A 23,710-nucleotide genomic window follows, 5' to 3' on the forward strand; every position below is an offset into this window, starting at 1 on the left:
CTAAGACAACCTTTTTTCTTCCTTCTCCCTCTAGCTCTCCCTTCCACCACATGAAGTTCCTCTCTCCTCTTCCCACCAGTGAGCCAGCACTGCACTCTGCACTGTAGGGCAGACGTAAGATTAAACAAGCCTGCCAAAGTGTTTTGTTCAGTCTAGCACAGTGCCCTTCTTCAGTTTATCTCACTTATTTCTTAGCACATGTGCACCTTATGGCCATGTTACTGTGCTAACAGAGGTGTTCTGCTTTAAGCAACACAGGTTGCGGAACAGAGTGTTGCTTTGCAATGCATGACAGAGTAGAAGATAATTTGCCTCACCAAGAGGCTGTGCTGGTTATGCTGAGATGTCATTATGCTTTCCAGTGGAACATGCACTCAGATTAATGAAAAACAACACACCTCTGGATCCAGCATAGAAGACTGAGGAGTTACTGCAAAAGGAGAGAAGGGGGCAAGAAGAGAGAGCAGGCAGGAAAAACGTGGTAAATGCAATCCACAGACTGAGGACTGGCTGCAGAGTATACAGATAAAATATTTCTGTACAACAGGTTCACTGAATATGTGACATTTTCCCAAATGAAAGCTTTATCAAAGCTCAGTGAGCATGCGAGGAGCCCCCAGACCTCCCCTACCCCTGCTGTAAGCCTCACCCTGGAAATCTGACTGGCATCGATTGCTGAAGAAAGAGAGTCAAAGAAGATGGGGTTTTCAGATTCGAGATTTCCACCATACTGCATTGCTTTAATCAAGGAAGCTGTAGCAAAACAAACATATGAGCACTGATAAAGTAGCAAGAATATATAAATGTAACGTTAAAAGTTTTGCCGTAAGTTGATACTTGCCTTTGCAGCATGCGAGCAACACTTCAATGTGTCTGCTTTTACAATCCATGTAAATCTACAAATGTGAAAACGTGGAGGAAAAAAAAAAAAAAAAAATTTAAAACACCAACACCATACCCACCAAGAACATACTCAAATAGGCAGAGCACGGCGTGCTGCTGTTCAGGCTATACTGACAACAGCCACCAGAGAGAGCCCCTCCATAATACAAAGAGCACTGAATCACGTTCAGCAGGAAAGCATCATTTCTTCCCTCGTTTGCAAAGTGCTCTACAGCTTTGCTGGTAATAAAAATCAATCTGATCAAAATCTGATTAATAACGTACCATTTAAAATAACATTATTATGAATTTGTTTCCAGTATGCCTTTTTCTGCAAGTTTACCCATCTCTTTCCCACAAGCTTACCTACCAGCCCACAAAGCCAAGTATTGGACCTAGGGAAGAGTTGTATACTCATAGAATCCTTAGAGTTGGAAAGGACCTTTAAAGGTCATCTAGTCCAACTTCCAGCATCTATCAAATAGGTACCATAGCTAGCATGCCACATTCTGCAACAAGTTGTTCTTTATTCTTTCTCTGAAAATGTGCAGTTTCACAGAGACTAGGTATAAGCTAGAAAGTGATAAAAAATGAAAATAACTCTAGAAGAAGAGTAGGGCCTTTTTTTGGCAGATGAGGAAGCATCCAAAGCAAAAACAAAACAAAACAAAACAAAACAACAAAAAAAAACCCTTAACTAATCCATGTGAAGTGGAACAACTAGGAAAAGAGAAGTGATTCAATGAGAACATCATCAGTATAACCTACTTTAAAAAGGACCCAGAAGCCCGTTCCACAGAAAAAATCCCTCTAACTCCAGCAGCAGTGATGATATTCAGGGAAGGACTGTAAAACATTCCCTTATGGGTAACCCAGTTTTGTCATTAAGCCACCTCCATCTATGCCATAGCCCAGCATGGATTTGTGTCCCACAAATTTGTCTAATTCCTCTGACTTAATCCGTAGTTCTGAGGTCTCATAGATCTTTTGCAAATCAGTTGACAAACTATTTTTTTTTTTTCTACTAATTTTATTGAATGCACTTTTTTTGAGGGAAGAAGTAATAAAGAGTAACTCTTACCTTATTTATTCGTACCAGTTTTCCTTCCAACTATGTCCTCACATATATACTTATTTTTAATTTAACACTTTTTTTTTTTTTTTTTTAATTAATCAATTCAGCAAACTGAGAAAACACTTAAGATAAGAAAAGGCTTGGGCTGAAACACAACTTCAGCTTTTTGTGCTCATTGCAGCCTTCCAGTACCTAAAGGATCCTACAAGTGTAGATAACAGGACAAGGGGAAATGGTTTTAAGTTGAAGGAGGGAAGATTTAGGTTGGATGTCAGGGGGAAGTTCTTTACAATGAGAGTGGTGAGGTGCTGGAACAGGCTGCCCAGAGAGGTTGTGGATGCCCCATCCCTGGAGGTGTTCAAGACTAGGTTGCATAGTGCCATGGGCAGCCTGGTCTAGTATTAAATGTGGAGGTTGGAAACTGTGCCTGTAGCAGCGCGGGGCTTGATTATCCCTGAGGTCCCTTCCAACCCAGGCCATTCCATGATTCTATGATGATTAAAATCTAATATTCTATCTTAAACAGAAAAATTACATGAACACCCAATTAAATCTGTACCCACTGTAAATCTATTAAATGCCAAACCCGATGGAAATAGCAAGTAGCTTTTGAACATATTTTTTCATTTGCTGTATAGTGCTGATCATTATGTTGTTGCTGTTCTTGGTCATATGGGAGCTTCCTGGACCTTCTGTCATGCCTGAGGAACCCAGCCTGCTAGGTATGTATGTCACAGAATAGAACATGGAGATCATTAAGACCTCTGGCTTAGCAGAAAGTAGGTAATAGAGATAAACTCACAGAAATAAAAACTGAAATTTTAAAGCTGACGGTGTGATGTGACATAAATCAGCTTTAAAATTACAAAACAAACAAACAAAAAAAACCAACACAAGAACAACCCACGAAAAAAATACCAGCAAAGAGAGTGTTTTCTGAAATGCGACTCCATTAAATAAAAATCACTGGTGTATAATTTTATACAAACACAGTTCAGTATCAAATCTCTGTTCATCTCTTTCACAAGTTACCCCCTTTATCCACTGTAAGTTGGATGACTAGTAGCTGACTTGAATAACTTGTGTGTGTATTTATGTATTTTAATGTACAGAAAGTATTCGGTATTACTAATACCTGAAGCAACATGGAGACTCCAGTGTAATCAAAGAAATGCAGTCCACTGCAGTCCAATATCAAAATGCGTCGCTCACTCTGACATGGCTGCAGCGATTCACCTGCACATTTGATGGAAGAGAAAATTTTAATTACCAGGGATAAGTCAAAAAATGCCTATTAGAATTATGAAAGTTCAACAAAATGAGCCCAAAACATCACAGTAACTTCGTCTATTGTGTACTGGGATATGCATTAAGCAAATTGCACTGTTTAAAAGCACAAGCGAAGTACCATCAGAGCAATGGAATGAGGAATACGTTATTAGCAAGATGTATTAGACAGAAACAGTCTCTCAAGGACAAAAAAAAGAAGTTCGTCTTCACATTTAAATTTCTAAATAAGCCTGGCTTGTTTGGGAAAGTTCACGTGGGATTCACAGAGCAAATATCTCTTGCAGATTCTGATATTGCGTTCATTTCTGTAGTAACTAAACACTTTCTTCTGCTTTAACTAATATTCTCCCATAAGGAAGACAAGTCTGTAAAGTGGAGTGTTTCATTTTCCCTGTTTTTCAGGGAATTTTTGGTTATTTTTCACATACATACGCTATCACATATTCATGCTAGAGAAAAAAATTAAGATTTGTGAAGGTCTTCTTATATTCATTCTTCAGCTCCTGGCCACCGTGTGCTTAATCTAAGCACATACACATAATTTTTAATCTAAGCACATACTATAGTAAGTGTGTCCTGAACTAGCACATAGATGATTCCTGGCTTTCATAAAAGGAAGACAAGAAAATAACGTACATCTTATTTACACTGCTCTGTGGGTAAATAACAGCTTTAATATCAGTTATTGTAAAACATAAAACTCAAAAAAGGAGAGTTATTTCGAATGCAAAGATAGGTTAATAGACATGGTTTTGACAAAGCAGAGGAAAAAGCTTTAAAATCCTGAAGGCATTCAGTATTTCCCTGTCGAGTAGATTTATAATGGTGCTAATTCCTTTCTGATAGGAGTCTGAGAGTCAGAGCCTTTTGGATTTGCACCTCCAGAGATTTGCCATCCAGTATACATGAATAAATGCACTGCAAACAAAATAAGGAATTTCAAAGGAAACCTGCAGCCTGGCAGTACTGTAGTGGAAACCCAGGAAGGATTTATGAGATCTGCTGGGCTACTCACTGTCATCTTTTCTACACACCTCCTTTGTTTCCAAAACAGAAGAACCTTTTATCTCTGTTACTTATTCCCTCAAAAAGCACATACACAATTCTATCTGCAGGTTCCAAAAGTTTTACTTTAAAAAATGCCCTGGGGTTGAATTTCCCTTTTTGGTTGTTACAGTGCTTACATAAAACTCAGTGTTTGGCAGTTGAAGAATAGATTTTGAATATATGTAATAGCATGTAACTTTCTTCAGAATAGCAGAAAAAATAAGAAATAGAAAAGGAAATAAATAGGAAAGGACAGAAGGATAACAATACAAATTGCTTTAGAAATGTTGCATCCCAGCACAGAGGCTGAGATCACCTTACATATGAACTGTGCTTAGCTGATGTTAGACCAGCACAATACGAAAAACTTATAGTATTATTATACTCAGAAATCTTGACAAACCTTGTGAAGGTCAAGCCACACTCACACATGTACAAATGCAAATACAGAGACAATGCTGATCTTGCATTACTCTCCTACCTAGCTGGCATCCTGCATTTCAGTGGAGGGGCTGCAGGTACAGACCTATTGCTTCTCTAAATGACTGGGCAAAGGCAGCAGAAGCTATTTAACATCGTGCTGATATAGGCCATGTCAAATCAGTATTCCCTAGAGGTAAAAGGGAAAGATTTGAAAAAAGCTGCCATGCTTTCCAAGATGACTGCTGTGTGAATAAGGATTATGTCTTCCTTTCCCTCCACTTCCTAGAAATTCAAGCCCCTTGTTTTATTATCCTTTGAAAGGGATTTTTCTTATTCTTTTTTTCTCTCCGGTCTTTGTTTTAAGTTCCCATGAAGAGTCACCCTACTCTGCTCAGTACAAGGTATAATAATTAAGTCCTCAGGGAAACCAAAAATGAGTTCTTGTGCTGTCTGTCATTTCTGTAACATAAGAAACCAACTTATTCAAATGAAGACAAAAATGCATACTGACAAGACCTTCCAAAAGACTTTTCACAAATACAATGCTGTTCACTTATTTACTGTTTCACAGTACAGCACTGTATAGTCCTCAAGAGCCATCCTCATTACGTTACTGCATGTTGCAGAAAGCATTCTATCACACCCAAGTAAAGTAAACACTGCAATACCATAAAAATGTCATGAGCCTAGTTAATAAGTGTGAACTGTCAGAAAACAGCCCCCAGATCAGATTCTCTACTGAGGTCTCAGTGCTTGTACGTGTTTTAAATAAACACAGCATTGGAATTCCCTCCACAATGAAGTCATCTGTATAAAGTATCTTCTGCAAAAGGTTGTTGCAGTGGTCCCAGGAGAATGTGTGTGCTCTGGTTTGATTTAAGCCCAATAAATTGTGGGATGAGTAGAATCATTCAGCATAATCCCTAATTGAAAGCAAACTGTGTTATATTGTACTGTACTGGTGGCCATAGCATCACTGATTGTTCAGCTGACATTTATTGAGTCTTTCTCTTCAGTGCCTTCAAAGACCACAAAGACTTCTCATGGTTCTCATCCCATCCTATTTTTAGTTTTGCATACTAATGTTCAAGTCTCACCGTGAACTAAAAATAACTCAGGAGCAGAGCTTAACAAAATGGTTTATTTGTTTCTTTGGCTGAAGACCAAGGAAGGTAGCAATGTTCTTAGTGATGCCCCCACTCCATACCTGAATCAGTATGCATATGGTGATTTGTGTGAAATAAGAGACCCCTACAGAAAATGTATTTTCATTCGTTCCTCACTTTTGAAATCTTAAAAAGTCAGTCAAGAACGGAATAAAACCAGGACCCATTAGGCCAAGGTTAATGGAGTTTAGCAACTGTTAGAACTCATGCTTCACTGAATGTGTGATCTGAAAAAATATAAGTTTCCAGACAATTTGAATTTGCCTAGAAATAAATAGAAAAATCTGGAGCTATTTTGCACACTTACATCCATCCTGGTTTTAATATAATGTATAGATAACAAACTCACCATGACAACCTCCATTGGAAAATGAGCAGAGTAATGTGTTCTGCTCACACTGAAATAAAAGCAATGAACAATTAGCATACCAAGGAAAACGAACCCGATGCAGAGTAACCAGAGAAAATCAGTGCAATACACAAGAATTCTGTTTCTCTATATCAAAGTTAACTCCTTCTCTCAAAATCATATTGCATGCAACAGTCTATTGGACACATTTGCTGAGTAAGAGTTTCATTGTTCTTCTAAAGACCTATCAAGTAGATAGATGTCTCCCCCCCCCTTTTTTCCCCCACAAAACTCAGTCTCTATGATGTCTGGATTCACTCTAAAGCTTGTAACTAAAATTTTGCTTTTGATAGAAATTTTATAAGATTAGCTTCTGACTCGCATTTTACTTGATGAAATCTCATTTAGATTTTTGTGAGAAAAATTCTGACACATGAAGTTATTAATGAGTTACCTTTATCCAGATAAATGTTTTCATACTGATTTCCACATGAATATATACGCCAATATACGTTTAAAAGAGAAATACAGCACAGAAACAAAATTCAAACCACAATTTTTTTCACTTCCATTGTGTTCTGTAGAAAGACAGTTATTCCACACAGGTACCAAACACTATGCACCGTATTTCAGGTAGCTGCATTGCCAAGTACCTTCTAGAATAGACAAAGGATAACATCTCCCTCCTTAGTAACATATAAATGAACTTATAAATTAACTTATTAACTTGCTATCTTATTAAATTAAAATTTAACAGAACCAAGGGGAAAAACAGCAGAATTTCAGAGCTGAATTTCTAAACAGTGAAGAATAGGTATGGGCAGCACAGCTCTTCAGTAGGCAACAGCAGAGGTTGTGGACCATTATGGTCCTTTTCAACCCAGGCCATTCAATCTTTCTATGATTCTTCAGTTCTTAATTATTAACAAACCATTTAGGAAATGGCTGTGATTTCCTCAGTCCAGTTCATCAAACTGGATGAATTTGGCTACAGTTAGCCTTTTATCTTATTGTACTGAAATGCTTTCATTGTAATGATAGAAAGAATAATGTGTATTTTTTTCCCTTTTAGGGAACAATCGTAGGAATTTGCAATAGTTGTGTGCAAATAAACTTGAAAAAATATGATCTTTTCTGGGACATTTTCCAAAAAACAAGTAATTTTTTTTTGTGCTATTTGTTTTCCAATACTAATAGTATAGAAAATGGAAATGCAGGGAAAGTAATCATGAACTTCAGTACTGTCACCATGATAACTGAATCATGTAGCATATCCTACCTTGTTTAAATCTTCACATGCCTGGCTGCTCGTGCTATCCTTCTGGATTATCTTCATCAGGTCTGCATGAAACTTTCTGGCGTTGAGAAAGACTAATGGGTTGCTGACTGAAACTATCTTAACCTGTTTTAATGATTCCTGTGGAGTGAAATAAACAAAATGCCGCAGTTTATCTTCATTTTGGAAATATACATAAATAAAAGTGATTTCTTTAAAAATCCTGACAATTCCTGTAAATCAACCCAGAATTAACTTTGTGTTGTGAGGATGTTAACAGATAGCTGCCTTGATCAGCTTTGATGCAACTGCACTTAAGGAGGAAATAAGAAATCTACAGGGAAATTATCCATAATTCAAGTTAACACAAAAGCAAAATCACATTCATTACAAAGCACAAGTTCAAGAGCTATCATCAGGCAAATGGGAGGAGCACTATTTCAGTTGGCATAATCTGTAGACACAGACAAGGGTTACAGACTGGGAATATCTTCTATAGTGCAAACATGTACTGGAAAAAGTAGACAAAATTTGGGAGTATACACTGTGTTGGGTCTGGGGAACACTCATAACTTCAACCTCAGATTCCTGAGAACTATCATAGTACAACAGGGATATTTCGGAAATATGGAAATGAAAAAAGCCAGCACTGACTTTAGTAGTGGAGGGAAATCCCACCAAACCTGCAACCATGGTTCTCACACCTCCCTGAGCTAGAGCTGAGAATCGTTTAAGAGGTACAGCTTATAGCTGAAGCTCCTGCCTGGGAAGAAATCTTCCTGGAGCCACTCTCACCTCACTGAGCTCTTGAGCATGTGCAAATTCTTGATGGTCCTACTTGCACCGACTGGATCCAGACTTAGTCTGAGGGACGCATTTTAACATCGCTAGCACACACAAAGAACCATCAACTACTCTGGATCCTGTCTTCACATTTTTTCCTAAAAAGTTTCATCCAAACATCACTGAAACTATAACTCAAAGCACAGCTGTTACACACCAGAACAAATAAGGAAGGAAAACAGATAAAAGTCAGAAACGCCCAGCTACCAAGGAAGAACACTTCCCACAAAATACACAATTTTTCTCTTGTTCTTAAGGTGAACTTATAAAACACTGTCAAAAGCTAGTAATAATGTGTATATGTATGTGGGTTGCTCTGAAAGTAATGCCTCATTTATTTTCATGGAAACTACAAAAAATACAAAGAGCACAATAATGCTATTTGATAGAGCAAACTCTCAGCTAAAAAACCCATTTTTAACATAGTCACCACAATTATCTATGCATTTTCACTAGAAATGAACAAGAGCCTGCATGCTGCGGTTGTAAAAATCTGCACTAGCAGAAATGACTCACCATTTCACAGATGCCTATGACAGTGTCATTCTTAGGAAAACATTGCCCACACAGTCATTGTGCTAACATTCATTGTTTGGTCTCCATAAGCACTGAGAAAGCATCAATGAATGTCTGTGGGTGCCACTTTTTCTGCACGGAGGAATTCAGTACATATCTTTGCTTCATCTGCACTTCCAAGTCAGATGCCACAATGCCCCTCTGCTGCCATCTGTCACATGGTAACAAAATGTAATGGAATACTGGTGGGAAGGTTCAGCCTCTACTATCATTGCACCAACATTAGCTGCTGACATGGTGAGCCAACATAATAAAAGAGGAGGCATTACTTTCAGAGCAGCCCTCATATATATAAAAAGATTGGGTATTATCATCCCTAGCTTAATTGTGATGCAGCTTTTATATGTGGACTGAATTAACCTAATTCTAGTGATACATCCACTTTCCACAGGTTATAAACTGTGCGTCTCTTTTCCTTGGGAAATAATCATATATGGTATCATAGATACCAAATACTTGCTCTCTGTCACTATTTCAGATGGACCTCACTCACTGTGCAGCAGCTCTCACTTGCTTTGGTGTCTACTTCTTGCATTTCAGACTTGAGGAAAGGTCTGTTGGCTGTTAAAGTCTTCTGCTTTTCCAAGTGTATTATCTTATCTAGTAAAAGATACTACATCTACTTATAATGTTATTTGATTATATTCAAATAAATAACTGTATTGAGTTTTTATGTGTCTAGTGCTGCAAAATAGGAATAAGAAGGATCATGTATAGCTTGTAAAACTTACCAGTATTTTCAGGAGCATTTTCTACCCAAGTGGCACACAACCAGAGATCTTTAAATATCCATAATAACTCTACTAATATGGCCCAGTTGGAAAAAACACAGTAGAATTAATTTGCCTTTTAGGTGTGTCTTTCATGGATGCAGGGGATCTCAAGATTATTTGTGAAATCTCAGAGCTTTTTGCAAGCAGATGATGGAAAAATATGATCCTTGAATCCACAACTGAACATTAAAACGTTAAAAAATCTCTATATTTATTTTCACTACTGAAATAGTTTTCACTACAAAAAAAAAAAAAAAAAATCTAATTTATATAAGTGTCAGCTCCCAAAAATGAACTAATCATGACAACAAGTAATCAGCAGTAAGAAAACAAAGAGATAAAAATCCCAGACATTTTGAAAGAGAATATAAGTTTCAAAAGTTTCAATTCTTCCTAACAAAAGTCAGAGACATTTAAAGTTACTTAACTAGGCCACACTCCAACAGAAGTAAGTGGAGTTGACACAGAGACCACTTCTGTAGTCGTTCAAAGAAGCATGGGATTGCACTGAAGAAACAATTTTCCCAACAGACCTTCAAGCAAAATAGGACTGGAAATCTTCACCACAAACCACACTACCTCCTCATTGCAAGCTATTATTCAGACTTCTGGGAACAAGGCAATCTCTTGGACACCACCGCAGCAGCCATCATACAGACTTAAACATTTCAAATATCCAAAACTGTGGCAATGAAGCCCAGTCTACATATTTTGATTTGTGCAGTTTACCTATGAATCTGATTATGGTGAACATCACAACACCAAAATGTCTCAGTCAGTCAAGTGGCAAAGCCTAACTGGCAATTAAAATGGCCAAAATTATATGAAAACCAGGCTCTAAAACAGGGACAAAACAGAGAGCGATACACGGTTGAACGCAGAAATACTCTGAAATCCTACAGATTCCCTTAAAAACTATCCTACACAGAGCTTGGTGTGGAGACAAGTGAGAACTTTGGTGCCACACCAGAGCCGACCAAGTAGAAGATAAAAATAAAAGAAAAATAAAAAGATAAATGTGCAAAGATCAAAGTCTCTGGTGATCAAAAAGGTGAAAGATGTGAAAGATTCGAACTGTAAAATCATAGAATCAAACACCTCTGCAAGAGAAAGGCTAACTGCTGAAACACATTCAAGCAGGGGGAACACTTAGGTATAACCTTTTGCCTAAAATGGGCAACCCAAATTTGATTCAGTTATTCTTGACTCGAGTTGAGTTTTAGCTCTTGTCTTAAGAAGAACAGTTCTAAGAAAAATGCATCTCTTTTTTATCATGTTCTTGCCCAGAAAAGAAGAAAATGGTCATTATGGGTGGCTTATTCCCTCTGTCACTTAGGATGCTTACAATTGCCCCTCACGCTCTGCACAGCTCTCTCTATGTTTGGGTAAGAATTCATGTTAGTGAATGCCTGTGATGCAATTTGTTTCACACAAACTTCTAAATACCCTCTTGTTATTTTTCCACATTAAAGTGTCATTTCTCCTATGGATGAAATAATCCCTATAAATCCACAGACTTTAATGGCAGGGTAGATCATTAAGCTTGCATATTTTTGTGTTTAAAAAGCTCTGTTACTTATGTCTAAGCTATTATTTACCAGAGGAACATGGATAACTCTAACACACATACATTAAAAATTACCCTAAATGACTGCTGCAACCCAGTGGCTCCATAAATTAAATTAAAATCATTTTTTATAAATCTTAAAAATATTTTCCTTTATTTGTATAATAAGCTCTTGAGCAATTTGCTTTCTTAACAAAATGTTATTTTCCTCAGTGCCTGCAGACACTAGTTTGTTATTACTTGGTGGCTGGCATTAATCTTAATGATTAAAAAGCTGGGGAGTAGTTAGCTTAAAAAAAAAAAAATGCACAGAGATTCATACAAATACTGTATGAATTGATACAAAAGCAAATAAAAAATAAAAGCAGGCAAATTTTGGTAGCCCATCTCTGACAAAGTTATTCTAACAGTTTCCTCAAGAACAACAAGTGATATAATTGACAATTGGACCAGCTTCGATAGCAGTGTTTTAAATTTATGTTTTAGAGTACTCTCCATTCTTACGTGCCTCTTACATTCCAGCATTGTTCAGCATGCCACCCAACCCAAGCTTGGATGTTGCGCCCAAGATAGCTCTGATAGAAAACATTTGCCAGAAAAAGAATATTTAGAAGAGAGCTTCTTAATAATAACAGGTAATAACTGTGAACATATTACATTTGACCCTTCACAGTTATTAGGAAAGGAAAGCAGACACAACAGAAACTGCCATGAAGGAGAGCTCAGGATGTCCCAGTGACAGGACTCTATGCTGGAAGGACACAGGGTTCCACTTTTGTGTTGGCTACTGATCTAAAGCTTCATTCTGGAGGAGGGAGGTCACCTCTCTGGGTTGTTACCCATCTCTTCTTACCACAGGCTTGACCACAAGCAGCTTTGATGGTAATTGTAATGAAAATGACCAAAAGAATTTAAAACCTCTCGTTGGTAGGTTTAAGTTTGCACAAAGCAAATTTAAACAACACAGTCTTTGGGAGAAATGCTTACATCTACTTATCACATGAGGATACACTTGCCTGAGAAGTGAGGTGCATGAAGCAGCCTGTGACACTTCATGATGCTGCCTCGCACACATGGCCTCCTCTGGGAGTCAGGTCACTGGGGCTGGAGGCAGTATCAGAGGCAGAAAAGAGATAGTGGATGGTGGGGGTACCAAAGGACTTTCAGGAAATGGGGAAATCTGACAAGAACATAGAAAGAGCTGTCCAATTCCCTGAGACTCAAGGCTACTTTTCTACCCACTATGTTATCCTGGCTTTAGATTTGAAGTGCCTTTTGTAAGAAAGGACACACTGATTATAATCTGGTAACCAACTACAGAAGACAAACAAGCCTTAATTAGGACGACACAGAGAAAAAAAAAGAAAAAAAAAAAAAAAAAAAAAAAGAGGGGGGTTGGATTTAACTTACACAATTATCTTCAGTTTTGTATTTATATTCCACTTCTTTCATATTTTTCAAATTCAGTGTCTTTTCTCTGTAATCAACACATACAGAAAATATGTGAGTCAAATCATTAGTAAACATGAACAGAAAGAGCAAGATACAAGACACCCCAAAACCGTAACACAGAAGTCTAAATGTATGGCAATTATGGTAATTATTTGATGATCAGAGGGCTGGAGCACTTCCCCTATGGGACAGGTTGAGAGAGCTGGGGCTCTTCAGCCTGGAGAAGAGAAGGCTTTGGGGGGACCTCATTGCGGCCTTTCAGTACCTGAAGAGGACCTACAGGATAGCTGCCCGTTTTATAAGGGCAGGTAGCAACAGGATGAGGGGAAATGGCTTTAAACTGGAAGAGGGCAGATTTAGACTAGATATTAGGAAGAAATTCTTTACTTGAATACTCCCTGGGAGCATTCAAGGCCTAGCTGAATGGGGCTTTGAGCAACCTGGTCTAGAGGGAGGTGTCCCTGCCCGTGGCAGGGTGGTTGGAACAAGATAATTTCTAAGATACCTTCCAACTTAAACTATTCTATGATTCCATGACAATACTATCCATATATATTTTTCTGCACATGTATTTTTCTGCTTATAAAGCTTATTTATCATAATGACAGTGTAGTCAAAAGAGTAAATGGCAAATTTCAGAATTGCAGTACATCACTTTGATAATCTAATAGAATTTTATTTTATTCAACTGCAAATAATAAGATCTTCATTTTAATTTTCGTTACCATTTTATATCTGGCCAGAGAGCTAGTCTCAAATCAAGGTAGCTAATACATGAACTACCACTTCAAAAGCTCAGAGATTTAATTAACATTTTCTACCTTTAACCTTTAAGGATGATTTATTTGTAGTTAAAACTGGTGCTTGTCTGTATGACAAAGCAGAACGCTGCACTCTAGCTGTCAAAGTGGAGGACTCAGTTGGAAAAAACAGTGTCCCTATGCTCTCTATATGGTCAGTGGAAAGTTGCTTTGAACAGGCAGTTCAGTATAGGAATTTCTGCATCCATACATCTCTGCAGGAATGCGTTAAAGTGCAGAACAAGAAGTCTATAAAGCTAGCTGTCATCTGAGATCTGTGCCTAAAGCTAGGCAATGAGAGTAATCCCAGAACTAGACAAGGCAATGCACAGGGAGTATTTACAAGTACTGGGGTTGGCTAAATGAGGCTTGCAAAACTCAGCTGTTCTTTCTTGTCTGCATAAATCTTACTGTAGCTGCTGCTGTTTTTAATGCATCCTGATATATAACATACCATGTCCAGTGCTCTGGTGTCTGAACAGAGATTTCATAATAAATCACCAAGTTATTTTTCATGCTTTAGCGTCTAACTCTTTTGCAGCAGTCATTAGTCAGAACATGTTTGGCCATGACTGGCTGACTTACTGCATATTCTCATGATAATCTCACCTGTGCAGTGCTCTTTTTAAGGTTGTTAGCTCTTTTGGTGCCCTTAGATTGCATGGACAATCCTGTACAATCTGATGGAAGACCACACAAATCAATGGAAAGAGTATTACTTAGTTAACTAGTGCAGGTTCAGACTAAGGTTTTAGTCGGACAAAAGAGGATCCTACTTTTTGTGTCAAATATCTCTCCCTTTTCTGTTGCAGATCAACAGACATCCAAATGTGTAAATAACATGAAAACTTTCCTTTACAACAAGAATTTACCAATAGTTTTCTAAGCAGCAGGGGATTACCAGTAAGGTTCTGATTGTTTCAAGCAGAAATCATTTGCAATAATTTGCAATTTTGAGCTATTTTCACGCTGATTCTGCAAATTATCCTGTAAGAACAGAGCTCTGCATAACTTTAACAAGCATTTAATCGAGCTGTCTATATTGTATTTAATTCCTGTGCAATTAAATGTTCTTGCAAACAGCTGCCTGCAGGCAGCAAGTCATTCATAGGACTGGTGAGTTATGGATTAATTCTGTAGTATGAAATGATCATAAACCCCAAACAATGTTTTTCCTTTACTCTTAATCAAAATTAGCAACTGTAAGATATGAAAAAAGAATATCTGAATTTGTTTTAGCTCTAGATACTTCATCCCAACTTCTCTAATTCATAGATAGGATCCATAAAGCAAATTTCAGGCATTAGAGCATGTCATGCAATTATCTTTCATTAACGTGTTTTAGCAAGGCAAATATCAGCTTGCAACTCCTGTGCAATGGAGTATCTAGCAGTTGATAAAGGAGTTTTGTTACTAAGTCTTGTCAGAAATATTCTTCACGAGTAACAGTATGAAATGAAAGAAAAATGTATTGTTGGCTATCCTGATGACTTTGTGCTACTTTCATCTAGTGAGTGAAACAGATATGTACTACTGTGTGGTAGTACATATCTGCCTGGGCAGGAATTGGACCAGATGGCTTCCAGATGTCCCTTCCAACTTCAGCCATCCCAGCATTCTGTACAACTGAAAACTGAGATTTCACTGTTAAATTTAGTGTAGTGAAGGTATATCCCAACAGCGAAGCAGTGTTCCAGAAAGAATACATAATTATGTGCTACTAGAACATTTCAATAAATTACATCTCACCTGGGAAAGCGGAAAATCACAATTGCTATTGTGCAGACAACACCATACAACAATCCCACATTAGCAGCAAAGCAGATCGTGAACATGTAGGTAGTAACCCATATGCTCTTCAAGGAGGGAAACAGAAAGAGACGATTAGATGATCATTTTGTAATGATGTACATCTTATGAGTTAGAAATAAAAAAAAGACAGTAGTTTCTGAGAGGTGAGCATTTAGATGTTTGAACTGGCAAGTATCTGAGTTATCATCAAAATAACATCTCTCCACTGTAGAACACGTGTAACAGGACATCCTGCTCTTCCCGATGCTCACAGACGATCATTCTGGACGTCCTTAAAATAGTGCAAGTAATTGTGCTAGCAGCTTAATTTGGAATGAACTAGGTTGGTTGGTTAAAACTGTAATTGATTATTCACCTTGCAAGTTATCACTACTTTCTTTGCAGCACACAGCTAAAATCCTTCTTCCCTTCTACACAATGAAGTACTCTAAAGGTCACACACAGAGAGCTCTTCTCCCACTAATTACCTAAATGGGAATTATAATTTGCAAGGAAGTTAATCACAAGTGGCATTTATCAGAGTACAGCTGACTAAACCAACTCTATAACAATTAAAAATTATTGAGGAGTGAATCAGTTGACATTAAAATGGTGAGTTTTCAGATTGCTTCCCCATCTTGCAATGTTTGAATTTAAGTTTTTTTTAAAAATGCAAAGAATATCGGGAAGAAAAGTTGCTTCAGAAAGAAATTTTAAATATGAAGAAGAAAAAATGTTTACATTTCAAAAAATTGTCTTAATTTATTTTTTAAGCAGAAGAGATTACTCCTACTTCCATCCCATAATGGTGTATGCGACATAGAGATATCCAGATTTTTATATTAAAAGGAGAAAAGTATAACTGACTTGATTTCTTATATAGACCTGATGTCAAGGATATCCAGCACATATTTCTTTGCCTGAGGGATCCTTCAGCAAAGACTGCCACCTTATCTTCAAATAAAAATTGTTAAAGAAGAATGGAAAGTATTTTCACTTCTATGAATATACTGTTCTTCACAGGTGTCCATTTCAACCATTACAGCACTTTCTGATAACATTTGCACAGGAACAGATTGCAATGCACATAGGATTAAGCACTTTTAAACCCCTTTCCAATCAACTCAAACTGGCTACCACAAAAATAATGTAACTCATGTCTGCCAGTGCTGGAGGGATAAAAAAATCTCACTAGTATGTAAAATTATTATAATAGAAGAGCTGGCTTGCTTGCTACTCGGCAAAAAATTGGTTATACAGCAAAGCCTTCTGAGCTTTCTCAAGAAGGAGGGCCCCACCATATTGAATACCTGAACAAACCTAAAAGGCTATCTCCCTCATGAGGATGAAATGTTAAAATGTTCTAAAATACATAAAATTATACCGGTGGGCTCCAAAATTCCATGACAGACCTTCCCTGATCCCCCTACTCCAATCTATTTTGACAAAACTGTTTGACAGGTTGGTGGCTTTGTGTTGGAAAACCCTCTCTGGAAAGATGCTGGAGGGCACTTGTCAGAAGTAAGCCCGATCTTGTCACTACCTTATTTGTAGTTAGTATCATTCATTATGCCCCTTACAAATTAAAATATATGCATACATATGCAATTAATGCATCCATGAGTACCTCTCACATCACGGTATCACAAAAGGAGTGTGTAATTTTTACAATAAATTGTTGCTATTCTTTCCGCTTTTACAAGTCAAGAGTACAACTTCGATCTATCTCAGCTCTGGTCATTTCCAGGCCAAGTCACTCATACAGTGAGAGTGCTGTTAGAAAATGTTGGTGGACTATTTTCTTGATGGAACATGGTCTAAGTTTTCTGCAGATTAAAGTGCAGAAAAAATTTTTATAGATGGCATAGAAGACAACAGTGATAATTTAAAAGGTTGAAACATAAAGAGCTTTCATGGAGAAAAATAACACTATCAGACGCTGACATATCCAGTATTATCCTGGAGAATATGGCAACTCCTGGCCTGATCAGCTGTACTCTTTGCTGGATAAAAATTCTGGCTGGCTGGATGGGCCCAGAGAACGGTGGTGAATGAAGTTAAAATCAGTTGGTGACTGGTCATGAGCAGTGCTTCCCAGGAGATGGTATTGAGGCCTGTCCTGTTCAATATCTCTATTGATGACCTGGATGAGGGCATTGAGTGCACCCATAGTACGCTTGCAGATGTCACCAAGCTGGGAGAAAGTATCAATCTGCCTGGGGGTAGGAAGGCCCTTCAGAGGGACCTGGATGGGCTGCATTGCTGGGCTGAGGCCAATTGTATGATCTTTAACAAGTGCTGAGTTCTCCATTTCAGTTACAAAAAAGTCCATGCATTGCTGCAGGCTTTGGGTAGACTGGCTGGAAAGCTGCATGGAGGAAAAGGATTTGAGAGTGCTAGTGGCCGGCTGAACATGAGCCAGCAGTGTATCCAAGTGGCCAAGAAGGCCAATGGCATCCTGGCTTATATCAGAGCTGCCAGCAGAAGCAGAGAGGTAATTGTTTATCTGTACTCAGCACTGGTGAGACTGCACCTTCAGTATTGTGTTTGGTTTTGGGTCCCTCGGTGTAAGAAAAACATCAAGGCCCTGGAGTGTGTCCAGAAAAAGGTAAGGAAGTTGGTGAGGGCACAAGCCTTATAGGGAGTGGCCAAAAGAGCTGTGGTTGTTTAATCCGGAGAAGAGAAGGCTCAGGTGAGACCTCATCATTCTCTACAGTTACCCAAAAGGTCGTTGTGGTGATTTTGAGGCCAGCCTCTTTTCCCACATAACAACAACAGGATGAGAGGTAATGTCCCCAAGTTGCACCAGGGGAGGTTTGGGTTGGGTACTGAGAAAAATTTATTCTCCAGAACTGTGGTGAGGTATTGGAACAGGTTGCCCAGGAAGGTGGTAGTCACCATCCCTAGAGGTTTTTAAGAAAAGGTCACTAATGAAGTGACATGGTCTAGAGCAGTCACAGGCATGGGTTCTAGTTGGATTAGATGATCTTAATAGTCTTTCCAACTTTAATGATTCTATGATTCTAATTTCTAATATTTTTTCTCTTTAAATGTAGTAATGTTTCTCTGTTGAATATTCTAAATCTCTTTTATATATTTGTTTAACTGAAATACGTTTCCCTGCATTTGGTCATTTCTAAGTCCAACAGTTAACCGCAAAATAATATTTTTCTTTGGCACTCCTTTATCAGTCTTTGTCTAGTTTAAATAGCTGCTGTTCATCTGGGACTTTCAGCCTTAAGAACATAACATAACAAGAACATTACTGACCTTTTCCCTTACAAAGGGGGAACTTATTTAGCAAGAAGAAATTAGGCTAGCAGGAAGGATATGGAAATCAATTCTTGAATTGATAACATAAAAAAAGAGATACACTTAAGAAGTCCACATCAACTTTTTGGTAGTTCCCCAAAAAAGAGGAAAAATTCAAGAGAAGTCATTTCCAGATCAGTGTACAAAACAGATAATTCAGGGAACAACACCTTGGAAGCATCCAAAATACAAAGACATCAGAGAGAGAAGAAATGCTGTATTGCATACAGCTATGAATATGTGCAGTTGTTTTACAATAAATATCAGTAGAAAAGAGGAAGCCTAGATCTGAAATGAGTGAAGTCATCTAAGAAGGTGCTGGGACTGACAAAAAACCTTCACTGAAAAAAGAGACCTTTATGTGAAAGTTGTGAGTGGCAGAAAAGGACTCTGGAGCAAGAACCGTGGGATTCTAGCTGGAAAGAAGTTGAACGTGATTTGAGAGATGGGATATAAAAACAGGATATTCCCGAGGCTGATAAATTGAAAGAAAATTGAAACAAATATATGTAGTAATATTAAGCTGATAACATACTGTATCAACCTGCTCCTTCAAACTTGGCTGCTTCTAAACATTAGATCTGCAAGAAAATGCAATCCATGGCTGAATTGAGAGATTTCAAGCTACCTTTCATATGTCAAAGGATTATGTTGTATAAATCACTAATCAAACAGTATTAGTCATGCTGTTCATGTTCATTAAGAAGTTTAAGTGTGAAGGAACAAGGTAAGAAAAACTGTAATGGTCCGTTTCCATGCATTATTTGCCAGACACATGAGCATAACAAACCTGTCTTCTATATCCCTTAAAGAATTATTTCCAGAACAGCTGCTAATTATTTCCAAATGTTTTGTCAGTGGTTTTTTTTCTTCAAAATGCTCTGGATAACCTGGGTAATGGAACTGATTTGTTTCCATAAGGCTGTCAGTTCTGGGGTGAATCTTTCAGTCCAAAATCAACACCACTGAAGTTATTCAAATCACTGTACATAGTGGGGCTTCTCAGCCTAGGCAGCAATATAAGATCGATGTTTGTAGTTTTATTTTAGATTAATGCTGTTTAAAGCAAGCTGATTTATCCTGTCAGGCTAAGGACTGGTGGCACAACTACTTGAAGATAAATCATTTTCCAAGTATATTCAGTCAAAAAGATAAGCCCAGGAAGCTCTCTCTCCCTATAACCTATCTTAAAAATCATAACAGATGCCAGAGATGTTATAACTATTCACTCATCCTTTTTTGTCAAAATCACAAGAGCAAAAATCAATCAGGTTACTCTACCTATAAAAATGCATCAAGTCTAGCAGAATATTCTGCTGAAAAGCTTCACTTATGAAATCAGTGTACAGTTGGAGCTCCCTCGTACAAATTTTCTGAGGCCCACTATCCCCAAAATAATTTTTGATCCACACCATCCTATGTTTTTATAACTGGGTTAGAATGAAGACCAAGTACAGCACAAGTAGAGAAAAATATATTCAGAATTTTGCTTTTTGAGGAATGTAAGATTTTGTGAAAGACAGAGCTCTTCTTCTGGTTAACACAAAACATGTAACTCTAGTCTTCTATCATGGAAAGGGAGAAACATCAGGTAGTCAAACCTGAACAAAGCAGGGTTCACACAACTCTGCTTTCAACACTGAAATTCAGTACTCAACAAAAATATAAAATAAAAAAAATAGATGTTCTAATCAGCTGGAGTGACCATTACTGAAGGAGAATGCTAAATCACCATAGAGTCCAACAAAATCCAATATTATCTCCAGAAACCTTTACCTCTCACCACAGAACTGGGGAATATAGGGCCAAAATACCTTTCTGAGTATTTGTTAATTGAAATTGCATAAATAGGAGTTACAAAAACACTACAGGATGTCAATTTGTTTATACAAGCTATAAAGCAGTTAGAGGCTTGGGTTCTGCTTACTGACCAATGCATTCAAAACTCCCATGGGAGAGAAAATTAGGTGTCTTCCGAAACATGACTCATTTTCAATATTTGCTGGAAATTCTGTGTAAATGCATGTCAGACTGCTCAGATCTTGTATTAAATTGTATTTTCTCACTGTTTCTTTCTGTCTATCTGCTCTTTATGTTCTATTTCATCTCTCATACTGCATAATCTCTCATATGATAAAAGAATACATCCTGTTTGCAAAATCTTGGAGAGTTGAAGCAAATAACATCATCTTAGGACATACATCTTTCTGCATCTCCAGTGTTTCCAGTTCTGCTTGTCCTGTACAGTCATTCCACAGAGAACAAAGATAATGAGATCTTTTTGATGCAATAATAAAAGCATGCTAACTGGCCAGAGTAGGAATACAAAATTAGATACATATCTGCCCAGATCTGTATACATCTTCAGCATTGAACTATGATCTTTATCATTTGTCAAAATTTCTTTTTGCTTTTTCTGATGCTGACAATTGATATTTCTGATGCTCCTATTGTGAGACAAAAATTAAGCTGATAATACACAGAAATAATAATAACAATGACTTGCAATTGTCTCCTCTAGGGCCACACAACTATTATAGTTTATCTAGCAAGTGTTTTTAATGGCTTTCAGGAAAACCTCCTAAGATTAGATCTCACTTACCCAGTCTATTTTATCCACATTCCAATATTTTTTTAAGTCACGGAACTGCATTAGCATCCCCTTCAAGCCCACAATGATAATGCTTGCTAGCACACACTGGAAAAAGAAAGAAGAAAAAGTTCATTATGGAATTAGTAGAGGAGATGAATCTTCTTGCTCAAGCCCAGCAATCAATATTAAAAGCAAGTTATTGAAAATCTGGTGATAGTGTTTCAAAAATGCTATAAAGAACAAATATTCTTCTGTTGCAAGAATAATAGTATCAAAATCAATTTTTCATTCTTGAAGGCATTTTAAATGGCTCCTGACTATGAGAAAATGACAGAAACTTTAAGACATCCCAAGATTCTGTGTTGCCATATCAATGACATCTGAGGGACTCCAAAGCAAGTAAGCACTCAAATTGTCTGCAGTGAAAATATTCAATTCCCTTTTCTAACCACCTAGGGAAAGACTTTAAAGGAAAAAAAACCAACAACATCGATTAGCTTTGTGGCAGGCACAATAATTTATTGTTCTCCAAATCAGAAAAAATGGGGAGAAGGATGAAGTCTTCAGGAACTCAAGAAGGGTGGAGAAAAAGAGACTTGCAATAGGGAGGTGGGAAGGGGTGAAAAAACACCTGACCATACTGCTTTACAGTCTGAATGTAAAGGGTGCATCCCTTGACAGAGATAAAAGAGCTTTAATTAAACTAAGATCTCTATCTTCAATCATGTGTGTTACATTTATTTAAAAAGCAAAATCATACATCATATGCGTTACTGGAGTAAAATTGTGGATCTTCATTAATTTCTATTCAGCTCTGCCAATCTGTCCATAACAGTCTGGATGTAGATTTCTCACAAACTACATGCCAAAAGTAAGTAGAAGAAAAATGCTTTATTTTATAGCTGTGTGATAGGCTTATATGGAGCTACATATGTGTAGACTCTACATGTATTATGCAGTCAACTCTGTATTTTATGATTCTGGGACACGTTCTACCCTCGCTATTCTTTGTCCCATTGAAGTTAAAGAGAGTTGTTTCAGATATAGTACCATCTTTCCCTCAAAGAAACTCAGTCTTTATAAAATACTGGAAGTGATAGTACCATACCATGGGCAGCCAGTACAACATTGCTCCAATCGTGTAGATCACCACAAGAACTAATGCACAAGAGATAAGGCAAGCCACCTAAAACAAAAAACATGAAAATCCAATCACTCAAGCACACACAAAAGTAAAAAAGCATTATTGCCATATATGGTAGACAGAGGCAAGAATGAGATGTTGAAGATACCAGGTATTTACAGGTTGTTTAACTATGCAATTTCAGTTTTTATCTGAGGTGATTACCTTTATTCAAGTATAGTGAAAACACAATAAGGAATACCAGTAACTGTGTTTGACCCTGATGTCAGCAGGCACAAACCATAGCTCCACTCACAGAGTTATTAAATGGTATGTGTGTTGTGTAACATCTCATTTTAGACCTATTGCAGCACACACAGTCATCCTGTAACATGATTACAAAATTATACTCTATGTTGCATCAAATCACAGATTTGGTATTGCACTGAGCAAAAATTGTATATGAAGAACTGTGTCATGATTTTTGCACCAGATAAGTTTTCTAACTTCTTTCACTGGGATGAGTACTTGAAGATACTGTGTCCGGTCAGAAACCACTCAGCATGTTATAGAAGCTATGTATTTTACTTTAGAAAATGCAGCAGCAAATTATATAATATTATGTTGATATTATATATATATATAATGATAATTAATGAAAGCAACATGAATCTAAACAAACGTGGTCTACAGATTATATGTTACTTCACAGTACTCTTTGAATTAATCTGTTAGAGAACTACATTGTTATTGTTGTCTCCCACTCTACTCTGACTGTTCACAAAGTACGGCATTTCTGTCTTGATAACAAACAAATAGTAAATAAATAGTATCATTATGGTTGAAAAAGATCACTAAGATCATCCAGCCCAATCATCAACCCATCCACACCATGCCCACAAACATGACCCTCAGCATCACACCTCCATGTTTCTTGATCACCACCTCACCAACTTAACCATCAACACCTCAACAAATCCCTGCTAGGGACACTTGAATAAGTGCTAAGATACAGTCCAGATTCACAGAAGGTTTTGATGGTAAGTACACAGATGCTTAGTTTATTTTTATATTGATAAAATTTTTCCACACTAAAATAATTGTTTCATTTTAAGAGACAAGTTGTTAAAAATAAAAACAAGTAAGTTGTTGAAAGAGTAGAAAATGAGAGCCATGACATACTTTAAAATACCATCAAGAGAGATAGATAGGGTTTTTACAGAAAAAGGGATGCAAAATCTGCTGGCAGAGTCACAAGGAATTTTTGCCTTTCTCTGCCTGTTCAAAACATAAAAAACAACGTGTCGATTGTACTTGAAGGACACTGCTCAGTCGAAGAAATAGTTCTTCACTTCTGTTCTTTTTTCAGAAA

At 37.4% G+C, this 23,710-nt stretch overlaps 1 protein-coding gene across 1 annotated transcript in view; it reads right to left on the reverse strand.

Annotated features, from left to right (window-relative positions):
* Positions 1-427: 427 nt before the first annotated feature.
* SLC26A7 (solute carrier family 26 member 7) overlaps positions 428-23,710 on the reverse strand; it is a gene marked incomplete at both ends in the record, with an annotated part of 54,637 nt that continues 31,354 nt past the window's right edge. The window contains 9 exon segments of the mRNA XM_079533194.1: positions 428-753; positions 842-896; positions 3,093-3,193; positions 6,233-6,281; positions 7,512-7,649; positions 12,678-12,744; positions 15,269-15,375; positions 21,225-21,320; positions 22,324-22,401. Coding sequence (XP_079389320.1) covers positions 428-753; positions 842-896; positions 3,093-3,193; positions 6,233-6,281; positions 7,512-7,649; positions 12,678-12,744; positions 15,269-15,375; positions 21,225-21,320; positions 22,324-22,401 — 1,017 coding nt within the window.

Source organism: Tetrao urogallus (genome assembly GCF_951394365.1).
Source record: "Tetrao urogallus genome assembly, chromosome: 3".
Lineage (NCBI taxonomy): Eukaryota > Metazoa > Chordata > Aves > Galliformes > Phasianidae > Tetrao > Tetrao urogallus.